This window comes from Phlebotomus papatasi, chromosome 1 (genome assembly GCF_024763615.1).
Source record: "Phlebotomus papatasi isolate M1 chromosome 1, Ppap_2.1, whole genome shotgun sequence".
NCBI lineage: Eukaryota > Metazoa > Arthropoda > Insecta > Diptera > Psychodidae > Phlebotomus > Phlebotomus papatasi.
Window position 1 is genome coordinate 108,780,257 of NC_077222.1, and position 18,882 is coordinate 108,799,138.

General features: G+C 33.8%; 1 protein-coding gene across 1 annotated transcript; it reads left to right on the forward strand.

Annotated features, from left to right (window-relative positions):
• The first annotated feature begins 5,647 nt into the window (after positions 1-5,647).
• LOC129799181 (sialin-like) lies at positions 5,648-18,740 on the forward strand. The gene is made up of 9 exons (XM_055842861.1): positions 5,648-6,093; positions 6,171-6,267; positions 9,931-10,097; positions 10,159-10,395; positions 13,244-13,345; positions 13,410-13,464; positions 13,946-14,374; positions 14,434-14,672; positions 18,417-18,740. Exons 2-9 carry the CDS (start codon positions 6,225-6,227, stop codon positions 18,588-18,590), a joined length of 1,446 nt encoding a protein of 481 aa, XP_055698836.1. The 5' UTR covers positions 5,648-6,093; positions 6,171-6,224; the 3' UTR covers positions 18,591-18,740.
• The last annotated feature ends 142 nt before the right edge of the window (positions 18,741-18,882 follow it).

The window sequence follows — 18,882 nt, forward strand, 5'->3', positions numbered from 1 at the left end:
CCATTAATTTACTATGTAAACAGAAAAAATCATTGGATTTAAAAAGATTTTATGTTAATCAATCCTAAATCCGTGGGACACTTCAATCCTGTTTTGATGGATAAGCGAAAGTTTACTGTAGGGGGAAGTGGGGCTACTTTAAGCTGTGGGGCAACATTGTTATACAATTTTATTGCACATTTCTAAAGGAAACTTGGTTATAACATGATGCAATTTGGATAGACAAAACAATTGTGGATCTAAATAAAATAATTGTAAAGATTAGCATAACTTAGAACCAGGCGAAAAAATCATATATCAATGTAGCCCCACAGCTCAAAGTAGCCCCACCTCCCCCTATATGGGTTCCCAGAATTCCATTGGGATCCCTGGAAAAAATGTGGGTTCTCCGAGTTTCTTAAAAAATAATACGATTTTTCTGGTTCCCTTGAAAAATGTATGGGTTCCTCGAGAGTTCCCTGAAAAATATATGGATTCCCCGTTGTGAGTTCCTGGTTAGTTTCCTGAAAAATGTATGGGTTTGCCGAATTCCTAGAATTTCTTCGGTTCGTTCCTTGAAAACTATATTCCCCAGGATCCCTGAAAAACGTATAGGTTCCCCGGGTTTCCCATGGGTTCCCTGGATTCCTCGTGGTTTCCCCATGGGTTCCCTATATGGGTTCCTTAGCCACGATAGCTCAAGTTCCCTGAAATGAGTTACCCCTTCTAAAAAGTTGAGTGAAACCCTAGAAACCAGAAGCCGTACTTGACCGTGAAATTTTGAAATGAATAACCCCTTCTTATTGGCCATTAACTTTCAAAGTATGTCAATTTTCCGTGGATCACTGGGAAGAGTTCGAGCCACCTTGGCCGATTTTTATTTCACATTAATTCTATCGTGCATATTTACCCAAATGATTAACAGAAATTGTCTTTCAAAACACATTTCAATTAAATATTTCCATACAACGCGTGGAGGGCAAAAAGTATCTCTTGCTCACATCAAAAGAAGACCCCTTTTGTATTTGTACAAAGTGAAATTTTATTTTTTTAAACAGAAATTTTTTGCATGCGAAAAAAATTTAACCAATTTTGGCGGCAAAATTGATGAATAATCTCTCACATCAGAAAACGCACCTTGGTGCTAAGTTTATTTGCGATGGAGAATCATCGCTTAACTCACGATAAATACCTGATAATGAGATGATGAACAAGGTGATAAGGAAGCTCTCAAGCATGTGCGAAACTCCAAATGGAAAATATGGGAATGGTGTGCGGAAATCTCGGTGAATTTTCCGCCCTCTTTGCTAAGCCAGAAGCTTTGCAATTTCCTAGCATAAAATCCAACGTCACGGGGCAGAAGAAAAGCCACAATTATTGCATTGTCGAAAGATTGCATGTGCCATTGATACTATTGTGTGACAGTAATTGCATCTCTTATTCAAACACCACTTTACCAATCTTGTGCATTTTATATTGAGGAAAATGCAAGCACTAGTCATTTTTTTTTTCAATTCAATTTTCCATTAAGCGTGCAATGCGGGATGGAATTTGAGGGAGAAATTTCAATCAGTTGACTCTTCAGCAATGCTTTAAGTTGTATTATTTTCCATCTACTGCAAATTTTCCACGTGGTATTTAATTGCTTAATTATTTGATGTATATTCTGAAAATCAATGGGGTTCGATACAGAAAAGCAGTGCAAGGTGATTCTGAGAATTATGCATTGCAGAACATGCATGTAATGAATTTAAAGAGAAAAAAAGTATGATTGAAATTTCCCTGTTTATTTTAAAAATTATTTTATTATTAGAAGAGAATGCAACAATGTGTTGTGAATCAAAACAAAATGCACTGCAAGAAATCGTATGATTTGTGAATACGAAATCCAGTAAAATTCTTTGTTTATTAAGTTTAAGTGTTAACTGTCAATGCTGTTACGAATGTTACGTCAAATGGGCCAAATAATTCCCTTTGGCTTTACTTTCTCGCAAATTTTAAGAATTCCATCACTATGTAATAATTTTCACATCTTCAACTTTCAATTTTATTCGGTTGCTTCATAAGTTTTGCTGTCATTTTATCATAAAATTTTTGAAAAAAAAATATCTTAGTTTCAATTAACCCATTCAATCGATGTTCTTGAAATACTTGAGATAGAATGTTTATGTTTTAGAATTAATTAGAAGAAGAATAATGCGAACGAGTTGGATTAAAGGCGTCTACACATTGGGAGCAATTTTCGTCAAAAATTGTGTTTTTGACAGAAATTTGACGTTTCCCCCTACAAAGCTGCAGGGAATTTCCTTCAAAAAAGCAATTTTTGACAAAAATTGCTCCCAGTGTGTAGAGGCCATAATAAATGAATTTTTTGAAAAGAAATGTTTTTATCTATTATGAGGGCGCAAGGAGCCGCTACCAAACACACGTCTTAACGGTCGCTGAATTTAAATTCTGCACATTAATTCATTGCAAACTCTAGTGATTTAGATAGAGTAACTATCCAAGAAAACAAATTAGCAACTAGAATACAAATCAGGAAAGTGAATAATGAAAATTATTATCAAAATCGATGCAATGTCGAACTTTCCGTCCGTCACTTTGAGTAAAAATTCTTGATGACTTTCTGCAAAGCGAAAAAGGAACAATGAATTGTATTTCCAACTCTGTCGGGCTATTTTTTCCAAGTAATTGAAGGACTATAGTTATTGAAAAACCTATTCCCAACAAGAATTCGGATATGAATTACCCAGAAATAAGTCATCAAAAATCACTCAATTGTGATTACCATAGGATGTGTAATCATATGGTAAGGAATGGGTTAAGATATCTAAACCCTTATTTGCAGAAAATTAATAATAATAGTTAAATATCAATTACTAAATGATATTAAGAGAATTTTAGACAAAAAAAGCGCACAATAAAAATATGGAAATAATAGGACTGTCAGATTCTAAACAAACAATTTCAGATAATTTTGCCTATTTAGAAATTGAAAACTGTTGCTAAGAGACTTTATTTTCAATATCTAAGCTAACTGCTTTAAATGAATTAAGTTTTTTACTGAGTTAAATAAAAAATCATATGTGGAAACATTTTTTTAATTTCAAAATGTGAAACCATTCACATGCTTTAAAGTTTAAAGGATCTTTCAATGTGATATTAGCTGAAAATAAAGCATAATACATCAAAAATGTTTACAACGTTTTTACAAAAAATACAAAAATACTGTTGAATCCTTTCTAATAACGATTTTTCAAGGCAAAAGCTTAAAATGACTCTCAAAAGCGTATTTTCCAAACGAAGAGTATAATATTTGGGCTCGTTAGAAAGGTTTTATCAGTCAGAAATCTTGTCCACCCAAGAGCCAACGGTCTTGCCTATTGCGCCACTGAGATCCCCTGTGTTTCAGTTTTAGAAATAAAACAATTATTTTAAATTAAGAAAATGATTTTTACAATTAGTATAACTACTTGAAAATAAACACTTTTTAAGTATTTATTAAAAATGCTTTGGAAATCCTTAATGCAAACTACCTATTTTAGGACTTTTACAAATGCCTTAATTAAGTACTTATTGTTAGGGCTTAGTCATGCCATATTCGTTTCGCTATTTGACACAAGACGCTGACCGCTGACATTTGTCTCATTTTCATATATATTTTTAAGTATTTGGCTTTAAGTTTTACGGTCGTTTACCACCTCATGCCAATTTAGTAACCTTTATCTGAATGACTTTGAGGCTATCTGTTGGTAAGTAAAATATTTGCTCTGTCGCACACTACCCTTTTATGACAACCTAACCATTGTCGTAAATCTTCATCCGCCGAAGTCTGAGAAAAGTAGTCCAGATCGCTAATACAAATACAAAGTCTCCTCTTCCGTCAGACTCTAACTGAAAATTTCGATTAGAGTCCAACAGGGCTCACCGCGTGGAGGTGGAACGTGGAAGTAAAGAATGGCATAGTATTAATAAATACTCTGTCTGAACCCTTAAAGCCACATTTGGATGTTCTACAGCTCTTTAAAATTACACGATTGATTAATTACTTATTATTAAGTACTTGATAGGTACTTAATGTGTTAGCCGGAATGGTAATATTTTAGTCATGATATGGTATTATGTGTGATTCTCAACAATATCACCTACTATTTCTATATGTACATTCTTCATATTACTTATAACGCAATCAAGTTAATAAGTAGAGAAAAATAAATAGGGGAAGGCTTCCAGGCTTCGCACATACTCTGGCCTCGAACACTTCTTATTTTTCCCAGAATCCTTTTATGAATCTGTAAGGGGATTTTGTAATAATATTACAATCCCATATGACAAATTTTAATGATAAATTCAGAAGCAGAATAAGTCATGTGAGCATCGAATAGCCGTTGAAAAACTACTTTAACTACTTAAAAAAAAATTTAAATTTGCCATATGACATTGTCATACTGTTACAGAATTCCCCTACAGGCTCTTTGACAAAATTTATGTCCAGAAGAGAATATGGCAAAAAAATGTGAAGTGTTCGAAGTCAGAGTATACGCAAAGTCTGAAAGCTTTCCCCTGATGGAAAAAATAGTATACTTACCATATGGTAATTTTAAGGTAATTATTACAATAAAGGCATAAAGACCTTATTTTTTTATTTACTTTTACTGCTTTTATCGTGATTTAATTGATACAAACTAAATACTAGTTGGTCACGCACTGTAAATCGTATAACTTCGCTCAAATTTGATATAGTACCCAAGTAGCAAAATTAAGTCAGCATTACTTTTTTTATCCTACAGTCATAGTAATTTTTCAAGGATCCTTGCGTCATTCTAATAATACTTCAACCAAACGATAAAATAACGTTCTGCTGACCACATTTTGCTACTTGGGTACTGTGTATAGGTAAACTGAAACGATTTACAAAATATGAGTTTTTTTTCAATTTCAACTTCAAAATAAATAAAAATCTACCAAAAGTGCATTAAAGGATTGTGCTTACGTCTTATTTTTTCGATATTGCGTTTTATGTTCAACAGGTTTCTACAAATTTATGAGATACTCTGAAGCCCCTGAAGCAATCTCATATTGTGACATTGCTCTAAAATTTAATATTTCTCGGAAACTTGATGATAACGTACAATTAATTTTTTTTTAAATATTTTAAATGACATGTAGAAAAGTTAATTGAACATTACTATAAATTTTTAAAATAAAAAAAATCAGAAATGTAAATAAAAACTTCCTTGATATTTGATCAAGAAATTGAGAGTTGAAGAAAACCCAAACTTGCTAGAATCTTCAATTCTTGTTCTTTTGCATATCATTATGATAATATCGGACTGGAAACATATTATCAAATTAGAAGTTGCAAGTTTCTGTGCTAGAGGTGTAGTGAATCAGTGCAAAAAGTGCGCACGATAAGCAACTATAAGACCTGTTTGCCATGGCATTGAGTGATACAAAATCACTAGTTTGCCGCCTAATCCAACTCCAGGGGTCATGCTTAATGTCTCCCACGAGTAGGAAGACTTTTTGGCACGTTTTTGACCAAAGGTATAGCAGCCGGGGAGGGGGAACGATGGTGATCCCAAAATGCGTCAGAGAGGAAACAATACCACCAGCGCGAGACTTTCTGACCACAACTGATCTCCACCAGCTTCAGGTGAAAAAGCCCATCTCCCAGCACAAAATCCCCCAATCTGTGCACAAAGTCGCACGAGAGAAGGTGTCTGTAGGAACTTTTCCGACTGCACGGCAGTTGCTCGCGGACGGTGCTTTGATCAACATGCTTTCTAAAGCTCAATAGCCATCGAGCATTAAAGTTTATAGTCAGAGAGAAATAATCTGTGCAATTAAAAAAGGTTTTTTTGATATTCACTGAATTAGTAAATTGAATTTTCTGTACAAAGTGAAAAATGGGAAAATTTCGGGCATGATCGCAATGTGCGTCATTTGTGGAAAATGTGAAGAATCAGGAGGAGGAACTCTCCGTCGATTGTGAGAAAAATTTAGCTCAAGTTGGAAAGAAAATTTGTGTGTTGCGTGTCAGTAGACAAAAAGTGCAGATATTTGTGAGAAAAAAAAACGCATCACAATAGGAAAGATAGCATCAATTTGCAAGTGAATTAGCTTTTCTGCGTTTTGAAAAGTCTCAATTTTGTTTTTATTTTACTATTAAAATATTTATTTTTTTTAAGTTTTTTTAGAGTGATTTTTTGTGGTTGGTGCAATTTACAAAGAAAAATCCCACAATGGTGTCCCAAGTGGTGGCAAAAGCCATGGGCAAGATTCTAGGTGAGAAAAGACAGTGTTCTAGGAAATTCATTTTACGACACTTTCAAGAATTTTGCATTAAGAAATATTTCCCACCGAAAGCTTCATTGAAAAATTTAATAAAACATTAATTAAAAATACCTTTATGAGTGCAAAGGTTTTCCAAAGCTATTACCACAATTCTATTTTTTTTTAATTCAATTTTATTAAATTATTTGCACATTTGTTGAGATTCGTTCCGCAAAGCTCTTCATTGTTTGATCAATCTGAACACATTTATTAAAAGCACTAATAGAAAAAAAGAGTTTCCTTTGGAATCATATGTTTTCTAAATCACTTTAAATTGGTTTTCATGTCAAGAATTTTTTACGTGATCGTTGCGGTAGCTTTTTGTAATTAATTTATATAAATTAAATAGCTCACAATCAATTCCAAAATCTATTTGCAATTCATTAGAATTTTTATTGGGCTATTTGAGTGAGTTAGCAGCTAGAGAATACTAAAATCTTATGCATGGGTAAAAACGGGTAAGCGGATAAAACAATAAGGGAAAGTGTCTGAGAGGAAAGCTCAATTTCACACAATTTAATAAAGCTTTGGATGACGGAAGTTCCGTATTTATTCGTATATGCTTCTGTGGGAACTAGATACTACTTTCATGTAAATCTGGGATTTTAAAGTGTCTTAATAACCTCATAAGGACGTTACTGTTACTTGTTTTCTGACTTCCTTGAGCCCGATTAGTAGAAATACTTATATTTGGACAAAAGTCGTTTTTACGTTTTCACGTTTTTTTTGCATTGCAGGGTAAAGTGATATAATTTGGAATTAGTTTTACAAGTTGTACAATTCGCCGGTACAAGTTGGATATGGTTTTTTTCTTGATAAATACAGTACAAAATTTGTTTTTAAGCACCAGGAAGCAAATTATAAAACTAAAGCATTAAAAATATACAAATAAAAATTAAATACTAAAAAAATTATCAAGACAAAAAGCCCTGTCCAAATTGTACCATTGTCCAACTTGTACCACTGTCCAACGTGTACCACTTTACCCTATAATCTTTAGTATATGCAAAAGCTAAAAATTCATGGAAATTTGAGCAACAGAAGACGTGGCCGAAATTGCAAGGTGTCCGAAATTTAGTACAGCTATCCTATCAGAAGGCCTTCGTTCAGTCTTCGGAATTCAGTCTTCGAAGGCCTTCTGATAAGGTAGCTGTACCAAATTTCGGACACCTTGCAATTTCGGCCACGTCTTCTGTTGCTCAATTTTCCATGAATTTTCGCTTTTGCATACACTAAAGATTATACAATGCAGAAAAAAACTTAAAATCTCGCTTCAACGAACAAGATGATGTACAAGAGACTTTGGAAGAATTCTGGAAGGGCGATACCATGAAAATGAAGGTGGCCGAAATATCATCCAAAGCTATGTCTATATTTTTATAAATTTTAAAATATATTGAAAACGGTTTTAGAGAAAACAAAAACGATATACTATCTACAAGGTTCCGAAAAACATTCCTTAAAAAGAAATAACAAAAAATTCAATTTATATCAAAACTATTTCATTACAAACTAAAGGCTTTTTGGCATTTGCATGCAACCATGCCGAAATTTTATGTACTTATTCTACGCACTTTTTGATATGGCTTTGAGCTATTCCGGCGATGCGATCTTTGTCTCCTAAATCATGTCAAAACGTCAGCTTTTCACGGAGGTTTTCAGTTCTAAAAACAGGACAAATTCTATTTCCTGCCACAAAGTTTGCTGCCACACGTTTCATGTCCAAAACATATAAAAATAATTGCATGACATAAGCCATCCATTCAATATAACGAGGACTTTTAAAAAGCTTCTTTAAGTGTAATTCGATAATTTCCAATAAAAAATTTCTTCAGTCTTTTAACGTTTCCATCGGTCTTTAACGAGGATCTCAGTGGCGCAATAGGCAAGACCGTTGGATCTTGGGCGGATGAGATCTCTGACTCGACTCTAACTGCTGTGAGTTCGATTCCCGCCCCGTGCCAGCAACTGAATATGCAGAAAAAACACATATTCAAATGTGATAAAACTGCCCAAAAATTTTGCTTTTAATTCTTTCTTGTTATCACAATTGTAAGAAGGGTGACCCTATTTTTGTGATTAAATAAACTAATAATAATAGGGACGTGTTTGCTGGTTGCATTTACCGTCTTTCCTTCAAATACGTTCTCTGCTCTTTCTGCATCGCTTAGTGATAACAGGATTACCTGGTTACCTGGCCACTCAGTTAACGAGCAGGGTTCGGCTAGGGTTCAGGGATTTCTAGTGCATAGGGCAGAGCAAAACCTTTTTTATAGCACTCTTTTTGTTAAAAAAGTTACCTCGTATAACTCATTTCCCCGTGAGACACGTAGCTCTCTACGGGGAATTCGAAAACATTTCCAATCTGGGCTTTGCTAATTTAGTTTTTTTTAAATGTTTTTTTCTCTAATTTTCTTTGTAATTCTCTAACTTTCTGTGAATTTTTGAAATTAATTAAATTAAATAACCCTGTTGAACCACAAAAGTGAAAAGATTTTTCCCTACTCATAACTAAATACACATTCTTGTAAAATCTTGTTAAAGTATTGTTAAAATCGTATTTTATTTATCACAAATTTCCAATTTTTGAGAGAAAGACATAAAAATGAAAAAGAAAAATATAGGTTTTCAGCTCTATTTATTGGGAAATTCCTTATAAAAATCAGATTTTCACAAAATTTTGACAATAATCTTCAAGATAATCTTGTATAAACATTTATAAAGAAAAATGTATCTGACGATTTCGGTTATTGTTAAATAACGGAAAATCTTGTTACTTTTCCATACTAATTTTGCAGAATAAAGCAGAATAATGAAATGAGCAGCAAAAGTCCAAAATTGAGCAATATTTTATTAAACACGGTCAGTAAAAAATTTAAAATCAGAGCAGTAGATAATTAAAGTGATCAGTAAAATATTGAAAAAATGAGCAGTAAAAATATTCAATTTAATCAGAGAAATAATAATTAAAAATTTCTACAAAACTTATTAATTTGAGGCATTTGGAAAATTTCATGAATATTTCGAAAATGTCCAAAATTTCAAGAAACTTTTCTTGATATTTTAAATCTATTTCCTGTTTGTTGGTTGTTTTTTTGGTAAGATAAGCTAACCCGGTTCTTATTTTTATTAACTGTTTTTTTTTAATTTTTCACTTACCAAATTGAGTATATTTTTACTATTCATCTTTTTTTTTAAATATTATTACTGTTTTTGAATTTTTTCTACTCATTTATTACTTTTACTGCTCATTTTTAGTTTTTTCGTGACAAAATTTTATTTTATTTATTTTTTATTTATTTATATTTATAACAATTGGTTTGACTTCGCTGGTTTTTAGTGATTGAGAATCTTATTTTATCTTACGGACGAACTTTCACTTTTTTGGAAATCTGACCAGTATCAGACCGATATCCGCCCAAGTTCTAAGTCTTCATGTCGATCTAATTCGGTTACATGGTATTGCCATGGATCGTATTCATTAAAGAAAAATACTTGAAAAATAAGAAAAAGTCGAGTAATACGAAACCTCTGTTGTCCGAAGCTTCAAAACCTTCTTCTACTAACTGTCTTTTCCTAATATTTCCCATGCTAATGCAAAATCGCTATCCACAGGACGACTTCCTGTCCGGCTCAATGTAGGAGTAATGATATTTCTATCCTGCATGACCTCCTACATGCTGAGAGTAAATTTCTCCATTGCCATCCTGGCTATGGTAGTACCATCATCACCATCTCTATTGAACGGAACGGATATCACTGGGGTTCTTACAGTGAAAGATGTGAGTTTCCTGAAAAAGCTTCTATTATCTCTGTGATTTCTTTAATGTTTTCTCCCTTAAGTATGGACCCCGCTATCATTGGAGTTCCAGCCAACAAGGATTGCTCCTTGGCTCCTATTTCTGGGGCTATCTCATATCAGCCCTCCCTGGAACATGGTTAGTGGAAAAGTATGGAGGGAAAATTTTAATCACAACAAGTTTTGCACTGAGCGTTGTAGTTACCGCTCTTGCCCCACTTTTTGCCAGCTGGGGTTTCTATGCCATGTACATTTCCCGATTCATCACGGGATTTCTATCGGTGAGTAAATGCCAAGTCATATCTCAATAAGTTTTTTATTAAAAAAAACTAATAATACTCCTATTCCTATAAAAACTATTTGAAGAGTAACTAGCCAATCACTTGCGGATCTTTAGACATAATTTTGTGAAACAGAACTCAGATTAAGCCAAGACGTGCTTAGAGTAAAGTAAATCGAGGTAATGATAAGACTTATATTTTTCTAAAATATTTCTAAAAGTACATAAATAAACTAAAATTACGACAAAAAACATATTTTTAATACAATTATAGAAAGAAAAGAATAAGATTGATTAATTCAATCGATCAGAGATATAAAGGATTAAAGGAAAAATATCCAGTTAGGAGTGTGGCCTATTTATTGAAAACTAAACCCAAGACGCAAAATAGCTGCCTTATAGAACCAAGTATTAGACAAGTCTTTTAGTGTACTTTTAAAAGACTTAAAGTGAAAATTTTCTGTTGAAATTCCCATAGCAGCTCTTAAGATCCTTAAGAGTGCGCCACTTTACTCATAGTAATCTCAGTGATGGAACCAAGAGCGTTATAAGTAAATAAATAGATTTTTGGTTCTATAGTGCCTTTCTTAGGGAATTCTACAAGACTATTTTAAGAAAAAATTGCTGCTTGGGAAGTGATGTGAATTTTGATTTCATCAAGTTCTCCTTATCTAAAAGGAGTGCCGAAGCCATAAAGAGTGTCCACGATAAAATTGTTCCAAATGATTTGTCATTTTTATGACAGATGTCACTAGCTCCACATTTTTACCTTTCTTTTGATGAAACTCTCATCAAATTCTGTTCATTTTTCACTGAGACACGAAATAATAATGGAAAAGAGAAGAGAACTGATCGTGTACACGTATCTAAAAAAAATCCTGGAATCAATTACGCGGACCTTAGAAAACTCTTTCACTCTAATTAAACACTCTAATTGAAATGTCAAAAACGTGTTTAAAAAACAAAAGTTATTGTGCGCTGGCCATAACATTAATAGATCAATTATTTAATAAATAAATAAGAATCAGTGACAATTTTATAGAAATTCACTATCAAACATTCAAATATTGACCACCGGTCGAGTCGAGAAACCGGTCGACTCGAGGGCACTTTACCTTACTTTTCAGATCGGTATAATGTAAAATTTCATAAAATGTGAAGCAAAAAACCGACGTGAGGATAACTATATTGATGAGGAAACCGATAATCGTCTGGAAATGAGATCTCTTAAGCAAAACTCATCAACTTTTCCCAAAGCTTTCGGCTCAGGCTCCGAGCCTTCATCAGTGGTCAAGTCTAGTATTTCTATCTTGACATTCCTTCATAATGGTCAACACTATAAGTACAGTGCATATGGACAATGTGAAGGCACGCTTTTACAATTTTACAACAATTTTTCACGATTTTAGCAACAAATTTACAATTGTTGGGAATGTTAAAGGCTTCTGGGATTTCTCCTTGTTCGCACTGCGAACAGAGTGACCATTATGCTGGCTTGAGACTGGAGGTTTAGCCCATTTCTCGAAGGTCTCAAAAATCTAAATAACTATAGGAATTTTATTGATTTTTGAAAATCTAATGGATCATTTGCGCTTAATATCCAATTCCAAACAACATTTTCCTAAAAAATCATACCTGATAAGGAATTAGAGGAGTTAAGCCAGATGGCTAAAACTTAGGTCTGAAGCCCATATTATGAACGACTCTCAGGGGAGAAATACTAAGTTTGACCACTAATGAAGGCCCGGAGCCTGAGCCGAAAGCTTTGGGAAAAGTTGATGAATTTTCCTTGCGAGATCCCATTTCCCGACGATTTCCGGTTTCTCCATCAAAACATGAAAGCAAAATTCGCGTCCCTTTTCTTCTAAAAATATTTGAATAAGTCTATCTCACTCTTTCGGAATTGAAATTGGACTGAACTAAATTGAAATTGGTGTGATAGTCAAAAGAAGAAGAAGAAGAGTGTGAAAGAGCAGGATAGACATATGCAAAACTTTCAAGAAAAAAAGAAATGGGAATTTAGACTATGAAATTTTCCTGATCTAAAAGATCTGTAGGAGCGTTTACTGACCATTTTGAATTACTTACTGCAGACTTACTAATCAAAAAGGTTTAGTCCGTTTAGCGATGCACTTTTAGAAGCTTTTTTTCAGAAATTTAAGCTCAGTGAAAAGTTAAAGCAAAAGAAAATCCTCAGATCTGACGAAACCATAATTTTATAATGCACTAATTTCGCAGTTTTGGTTCCGATCCCTATAAGCATGAATTATTGAAATTAGGTGCAACATGCAATGGATTTTGCGCAGGAATTTTACAGTGTTTGAGCATTCCAAAGGGGCGTGATAGCAGTAATTTAAATGTTAGGCTTCTGCACATGAAGAATAGCCAATATCTTGTAAGATTTCCCGCGTTTCCCGCACTTGTTTGAGCAAGAAATAAACTCAAAGTCGCTAAATAATAATAGTTGGGATGATGAATAAGCTATTAACTGGAATTTGTCAATCATGACTCTCACTATGTTCAATGTCTTCCCCTCAGGAGTTGTGAAAAAAACGTGTTACAAAAAAATATAGTTATGACTCAGCCCTTACAAAATAAATATTTTAAGTGGGGTTATTGAAAATTGTATAATATTGAATAACTTAGAAATTATGCTACGATCCTCAGTTCGAAGTTGAGTGAGATTCTATACCGATTTCATGAGAATCCGCTTAGAATTTAGATTTATTTACCAGGCAATTATGCAGCAATTGACCTGAATTTCTTCAGCAAGTTTAGCTTAATTGAGATTGAACCAGATTTCAACTGACTTTGTGGAAAATTGAGGAAAATTTTATTGGCTCTTTCAGGGTCCACATTATGCTGCTTTTCACAATATCATTTCCAAATGGGCTCCACCAGAGGAAAAAGGAAAATTTATGGGGAGCCTTATGGGTGGAACTTTCGGCACGGTGAGTGTTGAAGGCAAAAGAACTTTTCACGACGTCCTAACTAATTTTTGTTAATTTGTTTTAGGTGATTACCTTGCCGATTGTTGGTCTTTTGATTGAGAATGTCAGCTGGGCAACTGGTAAGTTTGATAAAAAACGGTCTAATGGCGTTATCACACTTGCACATTAAAATTTTAATGTGATTCAAATTAATTGTCGCTTGTGAGCGTCCAAATATGTTATTTGTGTCTTTGAGTCACTTAATATTTGGGGTTTTTCTATTTATTGATAAAGAACTGGACTTGGCCTGCAAAAATAAGTTTAAATTTACCTAAAGCATAAATATTTTTCACATTAAAAAATTAAAGAGAAAATCGCATTAATTTTTTGCATTAATGCTTCAAATCAATTTATATCAAATTTTGCGGGCCAAGTCTACCTTTTTATCAACAAATAGATCAAATTTTGAATATAAAATGATTGAAACACAAAAAATTACGCATTTGGACTCTCACCAGCGACAATTAATGTGAATCATATTAAAATTTTAATGTGCAAGTGTGATAACACAGTAATAGATCTAATTGAGAAATGACTAACCCCAAACTTCTCTCCCATCAGGCTTCTACATTCCGGCTGTGGTAACCGGGATCATTTGTCTGTTGTGGCATTTAATTGTGGCTGATAAACCCAATGTGCACTCATTCATAAAGCCCGAGGAGAAAGACTATATTGAGAAAGCCCTGGGAACTAGTGTATCCAAGGAAAAGCCCAAACCACCCATTCGACAGATCCTCACATCCATTCCCTTCATAGCTCTTGTCATACTGCATTTCAGCAATCTCTGGGGACTGTTCTTCCTAATGACTGCAGCTCCCAAATTCATGAACGTGGTCCTCAACTTCAACCTCTCCCAGTCTGGATTTCTCTCAGCACTGCCCTACTTGGCTCGTCTCACCTGTGGCATTCTCTTTGGTTACATAGGGGATTTTGTGAGAAACCGGAAATGGCTGAGTGTCACAAACATCCGGAAAGTCTTTACCATTTTCTGTGAGTGTCAAATTCTCATCAAAAAACATTCCTCTAATTCCAAAATATTCTCCTTCCAGCTCACATCCTACCAGGACTCTTTTTGGCTCTCCTGTGCTTCATTACTGAACCCTATGCCTGTGTGGCTGTTATCACAGCTTCTCTGGGCTTCAATGGTGCAGTTTCAATAACAAATTTGCAAAATTCACACGATTTGGCGCCAAATTTCGCGGGTCTTTTGTATGGCATTATGAACTTCGTTGGAACGACACCGGGCTTCATATCACCAATTATTGTATCCTATTTCACAGAAGACGGGGTAAGTGTTAAGAGATTACTGTAACACTTTCTTTCGGTTAATGTTTAATATTAAAATTAGCAGGAAAGAAAATATTTCTCTGTCGGCAAAATTAAACAGATTTTGCGATGTCAATCAATTTGCAATTTGAATTTGCAAGTTTGGCGTGAAGGAAAAACGTTCACAGAAAAAGCATATCTTTTTGTAGGGTGAAAGGAACACCTATTGACACTATAAGAACTCGTGTTAGGACAAATTTGAACATTTACCCTTATCGAAAGACGTAGATTAATGAAAAAATGCCATATTACTTACATTTTATTAGATAGGGTAAGTGTGCTAAATTTCGGCATAGTTGCACACAAGTGCCAAAGTCTTAATTTTGAAATGCAATATTTTTATTACAGTTTTTTTGTTAGTTCTTTTTAAGGAGTGTTGCTTGGAACCTTGTAGACAGTTTATCATCTTTATTTTCTCTAAAATCATTCTTAATACATTTTAAAATGAATAAAAATGTAGACATAGCTTTGGTGGCCTATTTCGGCTACCTTCATTCTCATAGTTCCTTGCCCTTCCGGAATTCTTCCAAAGCCTTTTTCAGATCATCTTGCTCGTCGAAGCTATATTTTTATGTTAGTTTTTTTACATTGTATAATCTCTAGCTAGAGTATGCAAAAACTAAAAATTCATGGGAATTTGAGGAACAAAAAATGTGACCGGAATTGCAAGCTGGCCGGAATTTGGTGCTTTTACCCTACATTAAATAAATTTCAACATTTTGGCAAAAGTGTCAATAGGGGTTCCCTGTCGAAGAGACCCTACAGTACGTCAGGGGCAATTCAATTTATAATCTAGTAAAGATTTAGACAACGTCATCAATATCATAACTAATCGCGTTTATACTGGAATTGAGCCGCTAACGTGAGAGCAAAAGCGGTCTATCGTATCATCATTTTCCTATTTTAACAGCTCACTTTTGCTCTTATCTACACAATTACAACACTCTGTAAATTATTCCCTAAATTTGAGCAAATATTTTAAGCAGAAGTGCATACCCAAGAAACAAAATAGGGCACCTTTGGATTGGATCGGCTTTGAAATTGAGCTTTTGTCTCCTATTTTTAAATTATATGAAGTTAAATTACATTATAATAAGGTCATATTTCATTTAAAAATAGGAGAAAAAGCCCCATTTCCAAGCTGCACCAATTCAAAGGTGCCGCACTTCCCCTAACTACCTTAAAGAACTCCGACTTTGTGTAGTTTTTTAATGTACTTTTTAAAGGCCATTAAAAGGTCATGAAGACGTTATGCGTATACAACTGAATTTGTTTAAAGTAGGCTTGAGCTCTAGCCACTCTCTTACCTCAATACAGTAGACTCTCTCAAATTCGGGCATTTGGGACGGGACCGAAATGTCAACCGAAGTAGAGAGAAATTCGGGCGACAAACTTTTTGAAATGCAACGATTTTTTATTCATCTACATTCACATATTGAGTTTACACACTCATAATATCGTAAATTGCATGAAAATCCCTTAATAATGCAAAATTACATCAAAACTATGACAAAACCATGCCAAATTTGAGCATATTTGATTCATTTGATAATTATAATCAAACTTGAAAAATGACAACAAACTTTTTTCAAATGTAACATGCTGCCCGAATTAAAAAGTAGCCCGATCTTAAAAGAGCCGAATTAGCGAGAGTCTACTGTATTACTTTATTTTGACCTCAAATACTTATGTCAGAATTACCAAAGTCAGTCTCTCGAAAATTTTGCTTAAACTCACGTAACTTCCTCGGTATAAGATTGACTTCAGTAAAACGTTAATTTATTTTTTGGCTATATATTTACCTTCAATCTTTGAGCTTCCTAATTTTTCTTAGAATTAACGATAATCAAAAACATCGTCTGTTTTTCGAAAATATTTCTTAGAGAGCAGACGTAATTTTCTTAAGAAAATATTTAGATTTGAACACGAAACATCGTGGAGCAAGTCAAAAAAGTATGTTCGCTCAGTAAATGACTTTTCTATACATCAAAATGGCTGTTTGGGTATAACTTTATGCTGACTTCAATTTGCTGCTTGGGTATCTTTGTATAATTTTCAAAATGTCAGTTTCTTAAAGACCATGATCTATTTTTTGAGTTTAAGCAATGCTTAAAGTTTTATAAATATGCTGATTTCATGATAAATTTATTATGAAAGAGTAAAATTTGGAAGTCCGGACTACGCGGAATACCGAACAAACGAATTTACAGGCTGGAAAACTCCCTTAAAACTTGAAAAATTAATAATCTTAAAAATAATCTAAAATTGTATTATTACTTCGGCACACTTTTTAGATCAGGAGAATTTCATGAAATAAAAATTCCCCATAGCTTTCTTTCTCACACGTTTCGCATGTGTCTATCTCATTCTTTTGCACTTTAAATTCGATTGATCTAAATTGAACTTGTTGTGATGTTTAAAAGAAGAAGAAGAGTGCGAAAGAGTGAGATAAACATATACAATAGGTTTGAAACAGAAAGAGATACGAATTTCGTCTTCAAGAAATTTTCCTAATCTAAAAGGTGTACTGGAGCCATTCGGAATTCAAAATTTTACCCTAATGCCTCCGACACAGTTTTTAGCTTGGTATAATTTCATTAAATCAAAGTTCGCTTCCTTTTCTTTCTCAAAAGATTTGCATAAGTCTATCCCACTTCTTCGCTCTCAAAATTGGACTGAGCTAAATTGAATTTGTTGTGATATTTAACAGAAGAACAAGAAGAATGAGAAAAAATAAAATAGAGATATGCAAAGCATGTGAGGAAAAAAAGAAATTAAATTTCGACTTCATGAAATATTCCTAATCTAAAAGATGTACCGGAGCCATTATCCTATAAAAACAAAAACATTTTGTAATTTTAATTTTAATCCTTTCGATTGTTCCTTCAAAAATGACCGAAATGAACATATGCCTCTGTGATACTAAATGAGTGATATTCTGTTTTAAAAAATAATTTTTTGCTGACATCTTTTGAATCAGGAAAATTTCATTGAATCAAAATTCACATCTCTTTCTTTCTCAAACGTCTTGCATATATCTATCCTACTGTTTGGGACTGTTCTTCTTCTTTTAAATATCACAACAGATTCAATTTAGTTTAACCCATTCAGTCAATGTACCAGAAATACTTGAGATAGAATGTTCATATTTTGGGATTAGTTTCCTACAGGTTAATAGATGATTTTTTTGAAAAGAAATCATTTTAATCCGCCCTCAAACACGCGTCTTAACGGTCACTGAATTTAAATTCTGTACATTAATTCATTACAAACTCTATTGATTTAGATAGATTAACGATCCAAGAAAACACATTGGCAACCAGAATTCAAATCAGGAAAGAGGATGAAGGTCAATTTTAACAAATTCCACGGGATGTCGCATTTTCCGTCCGCCATTTTGAGTAAAATTTTTGCACGACTTCACGTGAAGCGAGAAAAGAACAACAAAATCTATTCCCATCTCTGTCGGGCTATTTTTTCCAAGTAATTGAAGGACTAAAGTAACTAAAAATCCATTCACGACAGAAACTCGAATATCAATTGCTCTGGAATAAATCATCTAAAATCACTCAATTTGCGTTTGATGTATAATACCATGGTAAGGAATGGGTTAATCTAATTCTGAGTGAAAGGAAGGGCTGTGAATTTTGATTTTATGAAATTTTCATGAAATTTAACATGATCCTATTTTTTTTAAACATTCCAGAACACAATGGCAGAGTGGAGCAATGTCTTTATCGTGGGATGTGTGATCTATGTCCTGCCGGCATTGATATACATGATGTTGGGATCTGGCGAGACACAGCCCTGGAATGAGCCACTTCCTGAGGGAGAGAAGAACAAAGACAAGCAGCAAAACAGCTCAGAAAAGACTGCTTGATGAGGATATCACCTCGATGATCACATGTGATAAAAGGCTTAAGCAAAAACAAAAGTTACCATCCAGCAATTCCATCCCAAAATTCAGGTTGAGATTCCTGCAAACTGCGTCTTGTCTGCATGAATTTCAAATAAATTATTAATGTTAGAACATTTCCTCTTTTACTGCAAAAACTTTGTCATGAGAAATATTTATAGACTTCCATAAGGTATTCCCTTGATCACGCCTCTGTTGCTATTTCGTGCCTTGGGTATCACGGATTCCACGTTAAAAATACCACCAACAACCAAGT

What these genes read in the sequence shown, in the direction of transcription:
- LOC129799181 (XM_055842861.1), top strand. Translation starts at nt 6,225, where the DNA reads ATGGTGTCCCAAGTGGTGGCAAAAGCCATGGGCAAGATTCTAG. An exon ending in AGCCATGGGCAAGATTCTAG is followed by an intron (nt 6,268 to 9,930) that starts GTGAGAAAAGAC and finishes CGCTATCCACAG; the next exon opens with GACGACTTCCTGTCCGGCTC. An exon ending in GGGTTCTTACAGTGAAAGAT is followed by an intron (nt 10,098 to 10,158) that starts GTGAGTTTCCTG and finishes TTCTCCCTTAAG; the next exon opens with TATGGACCCCGCTATCATTG.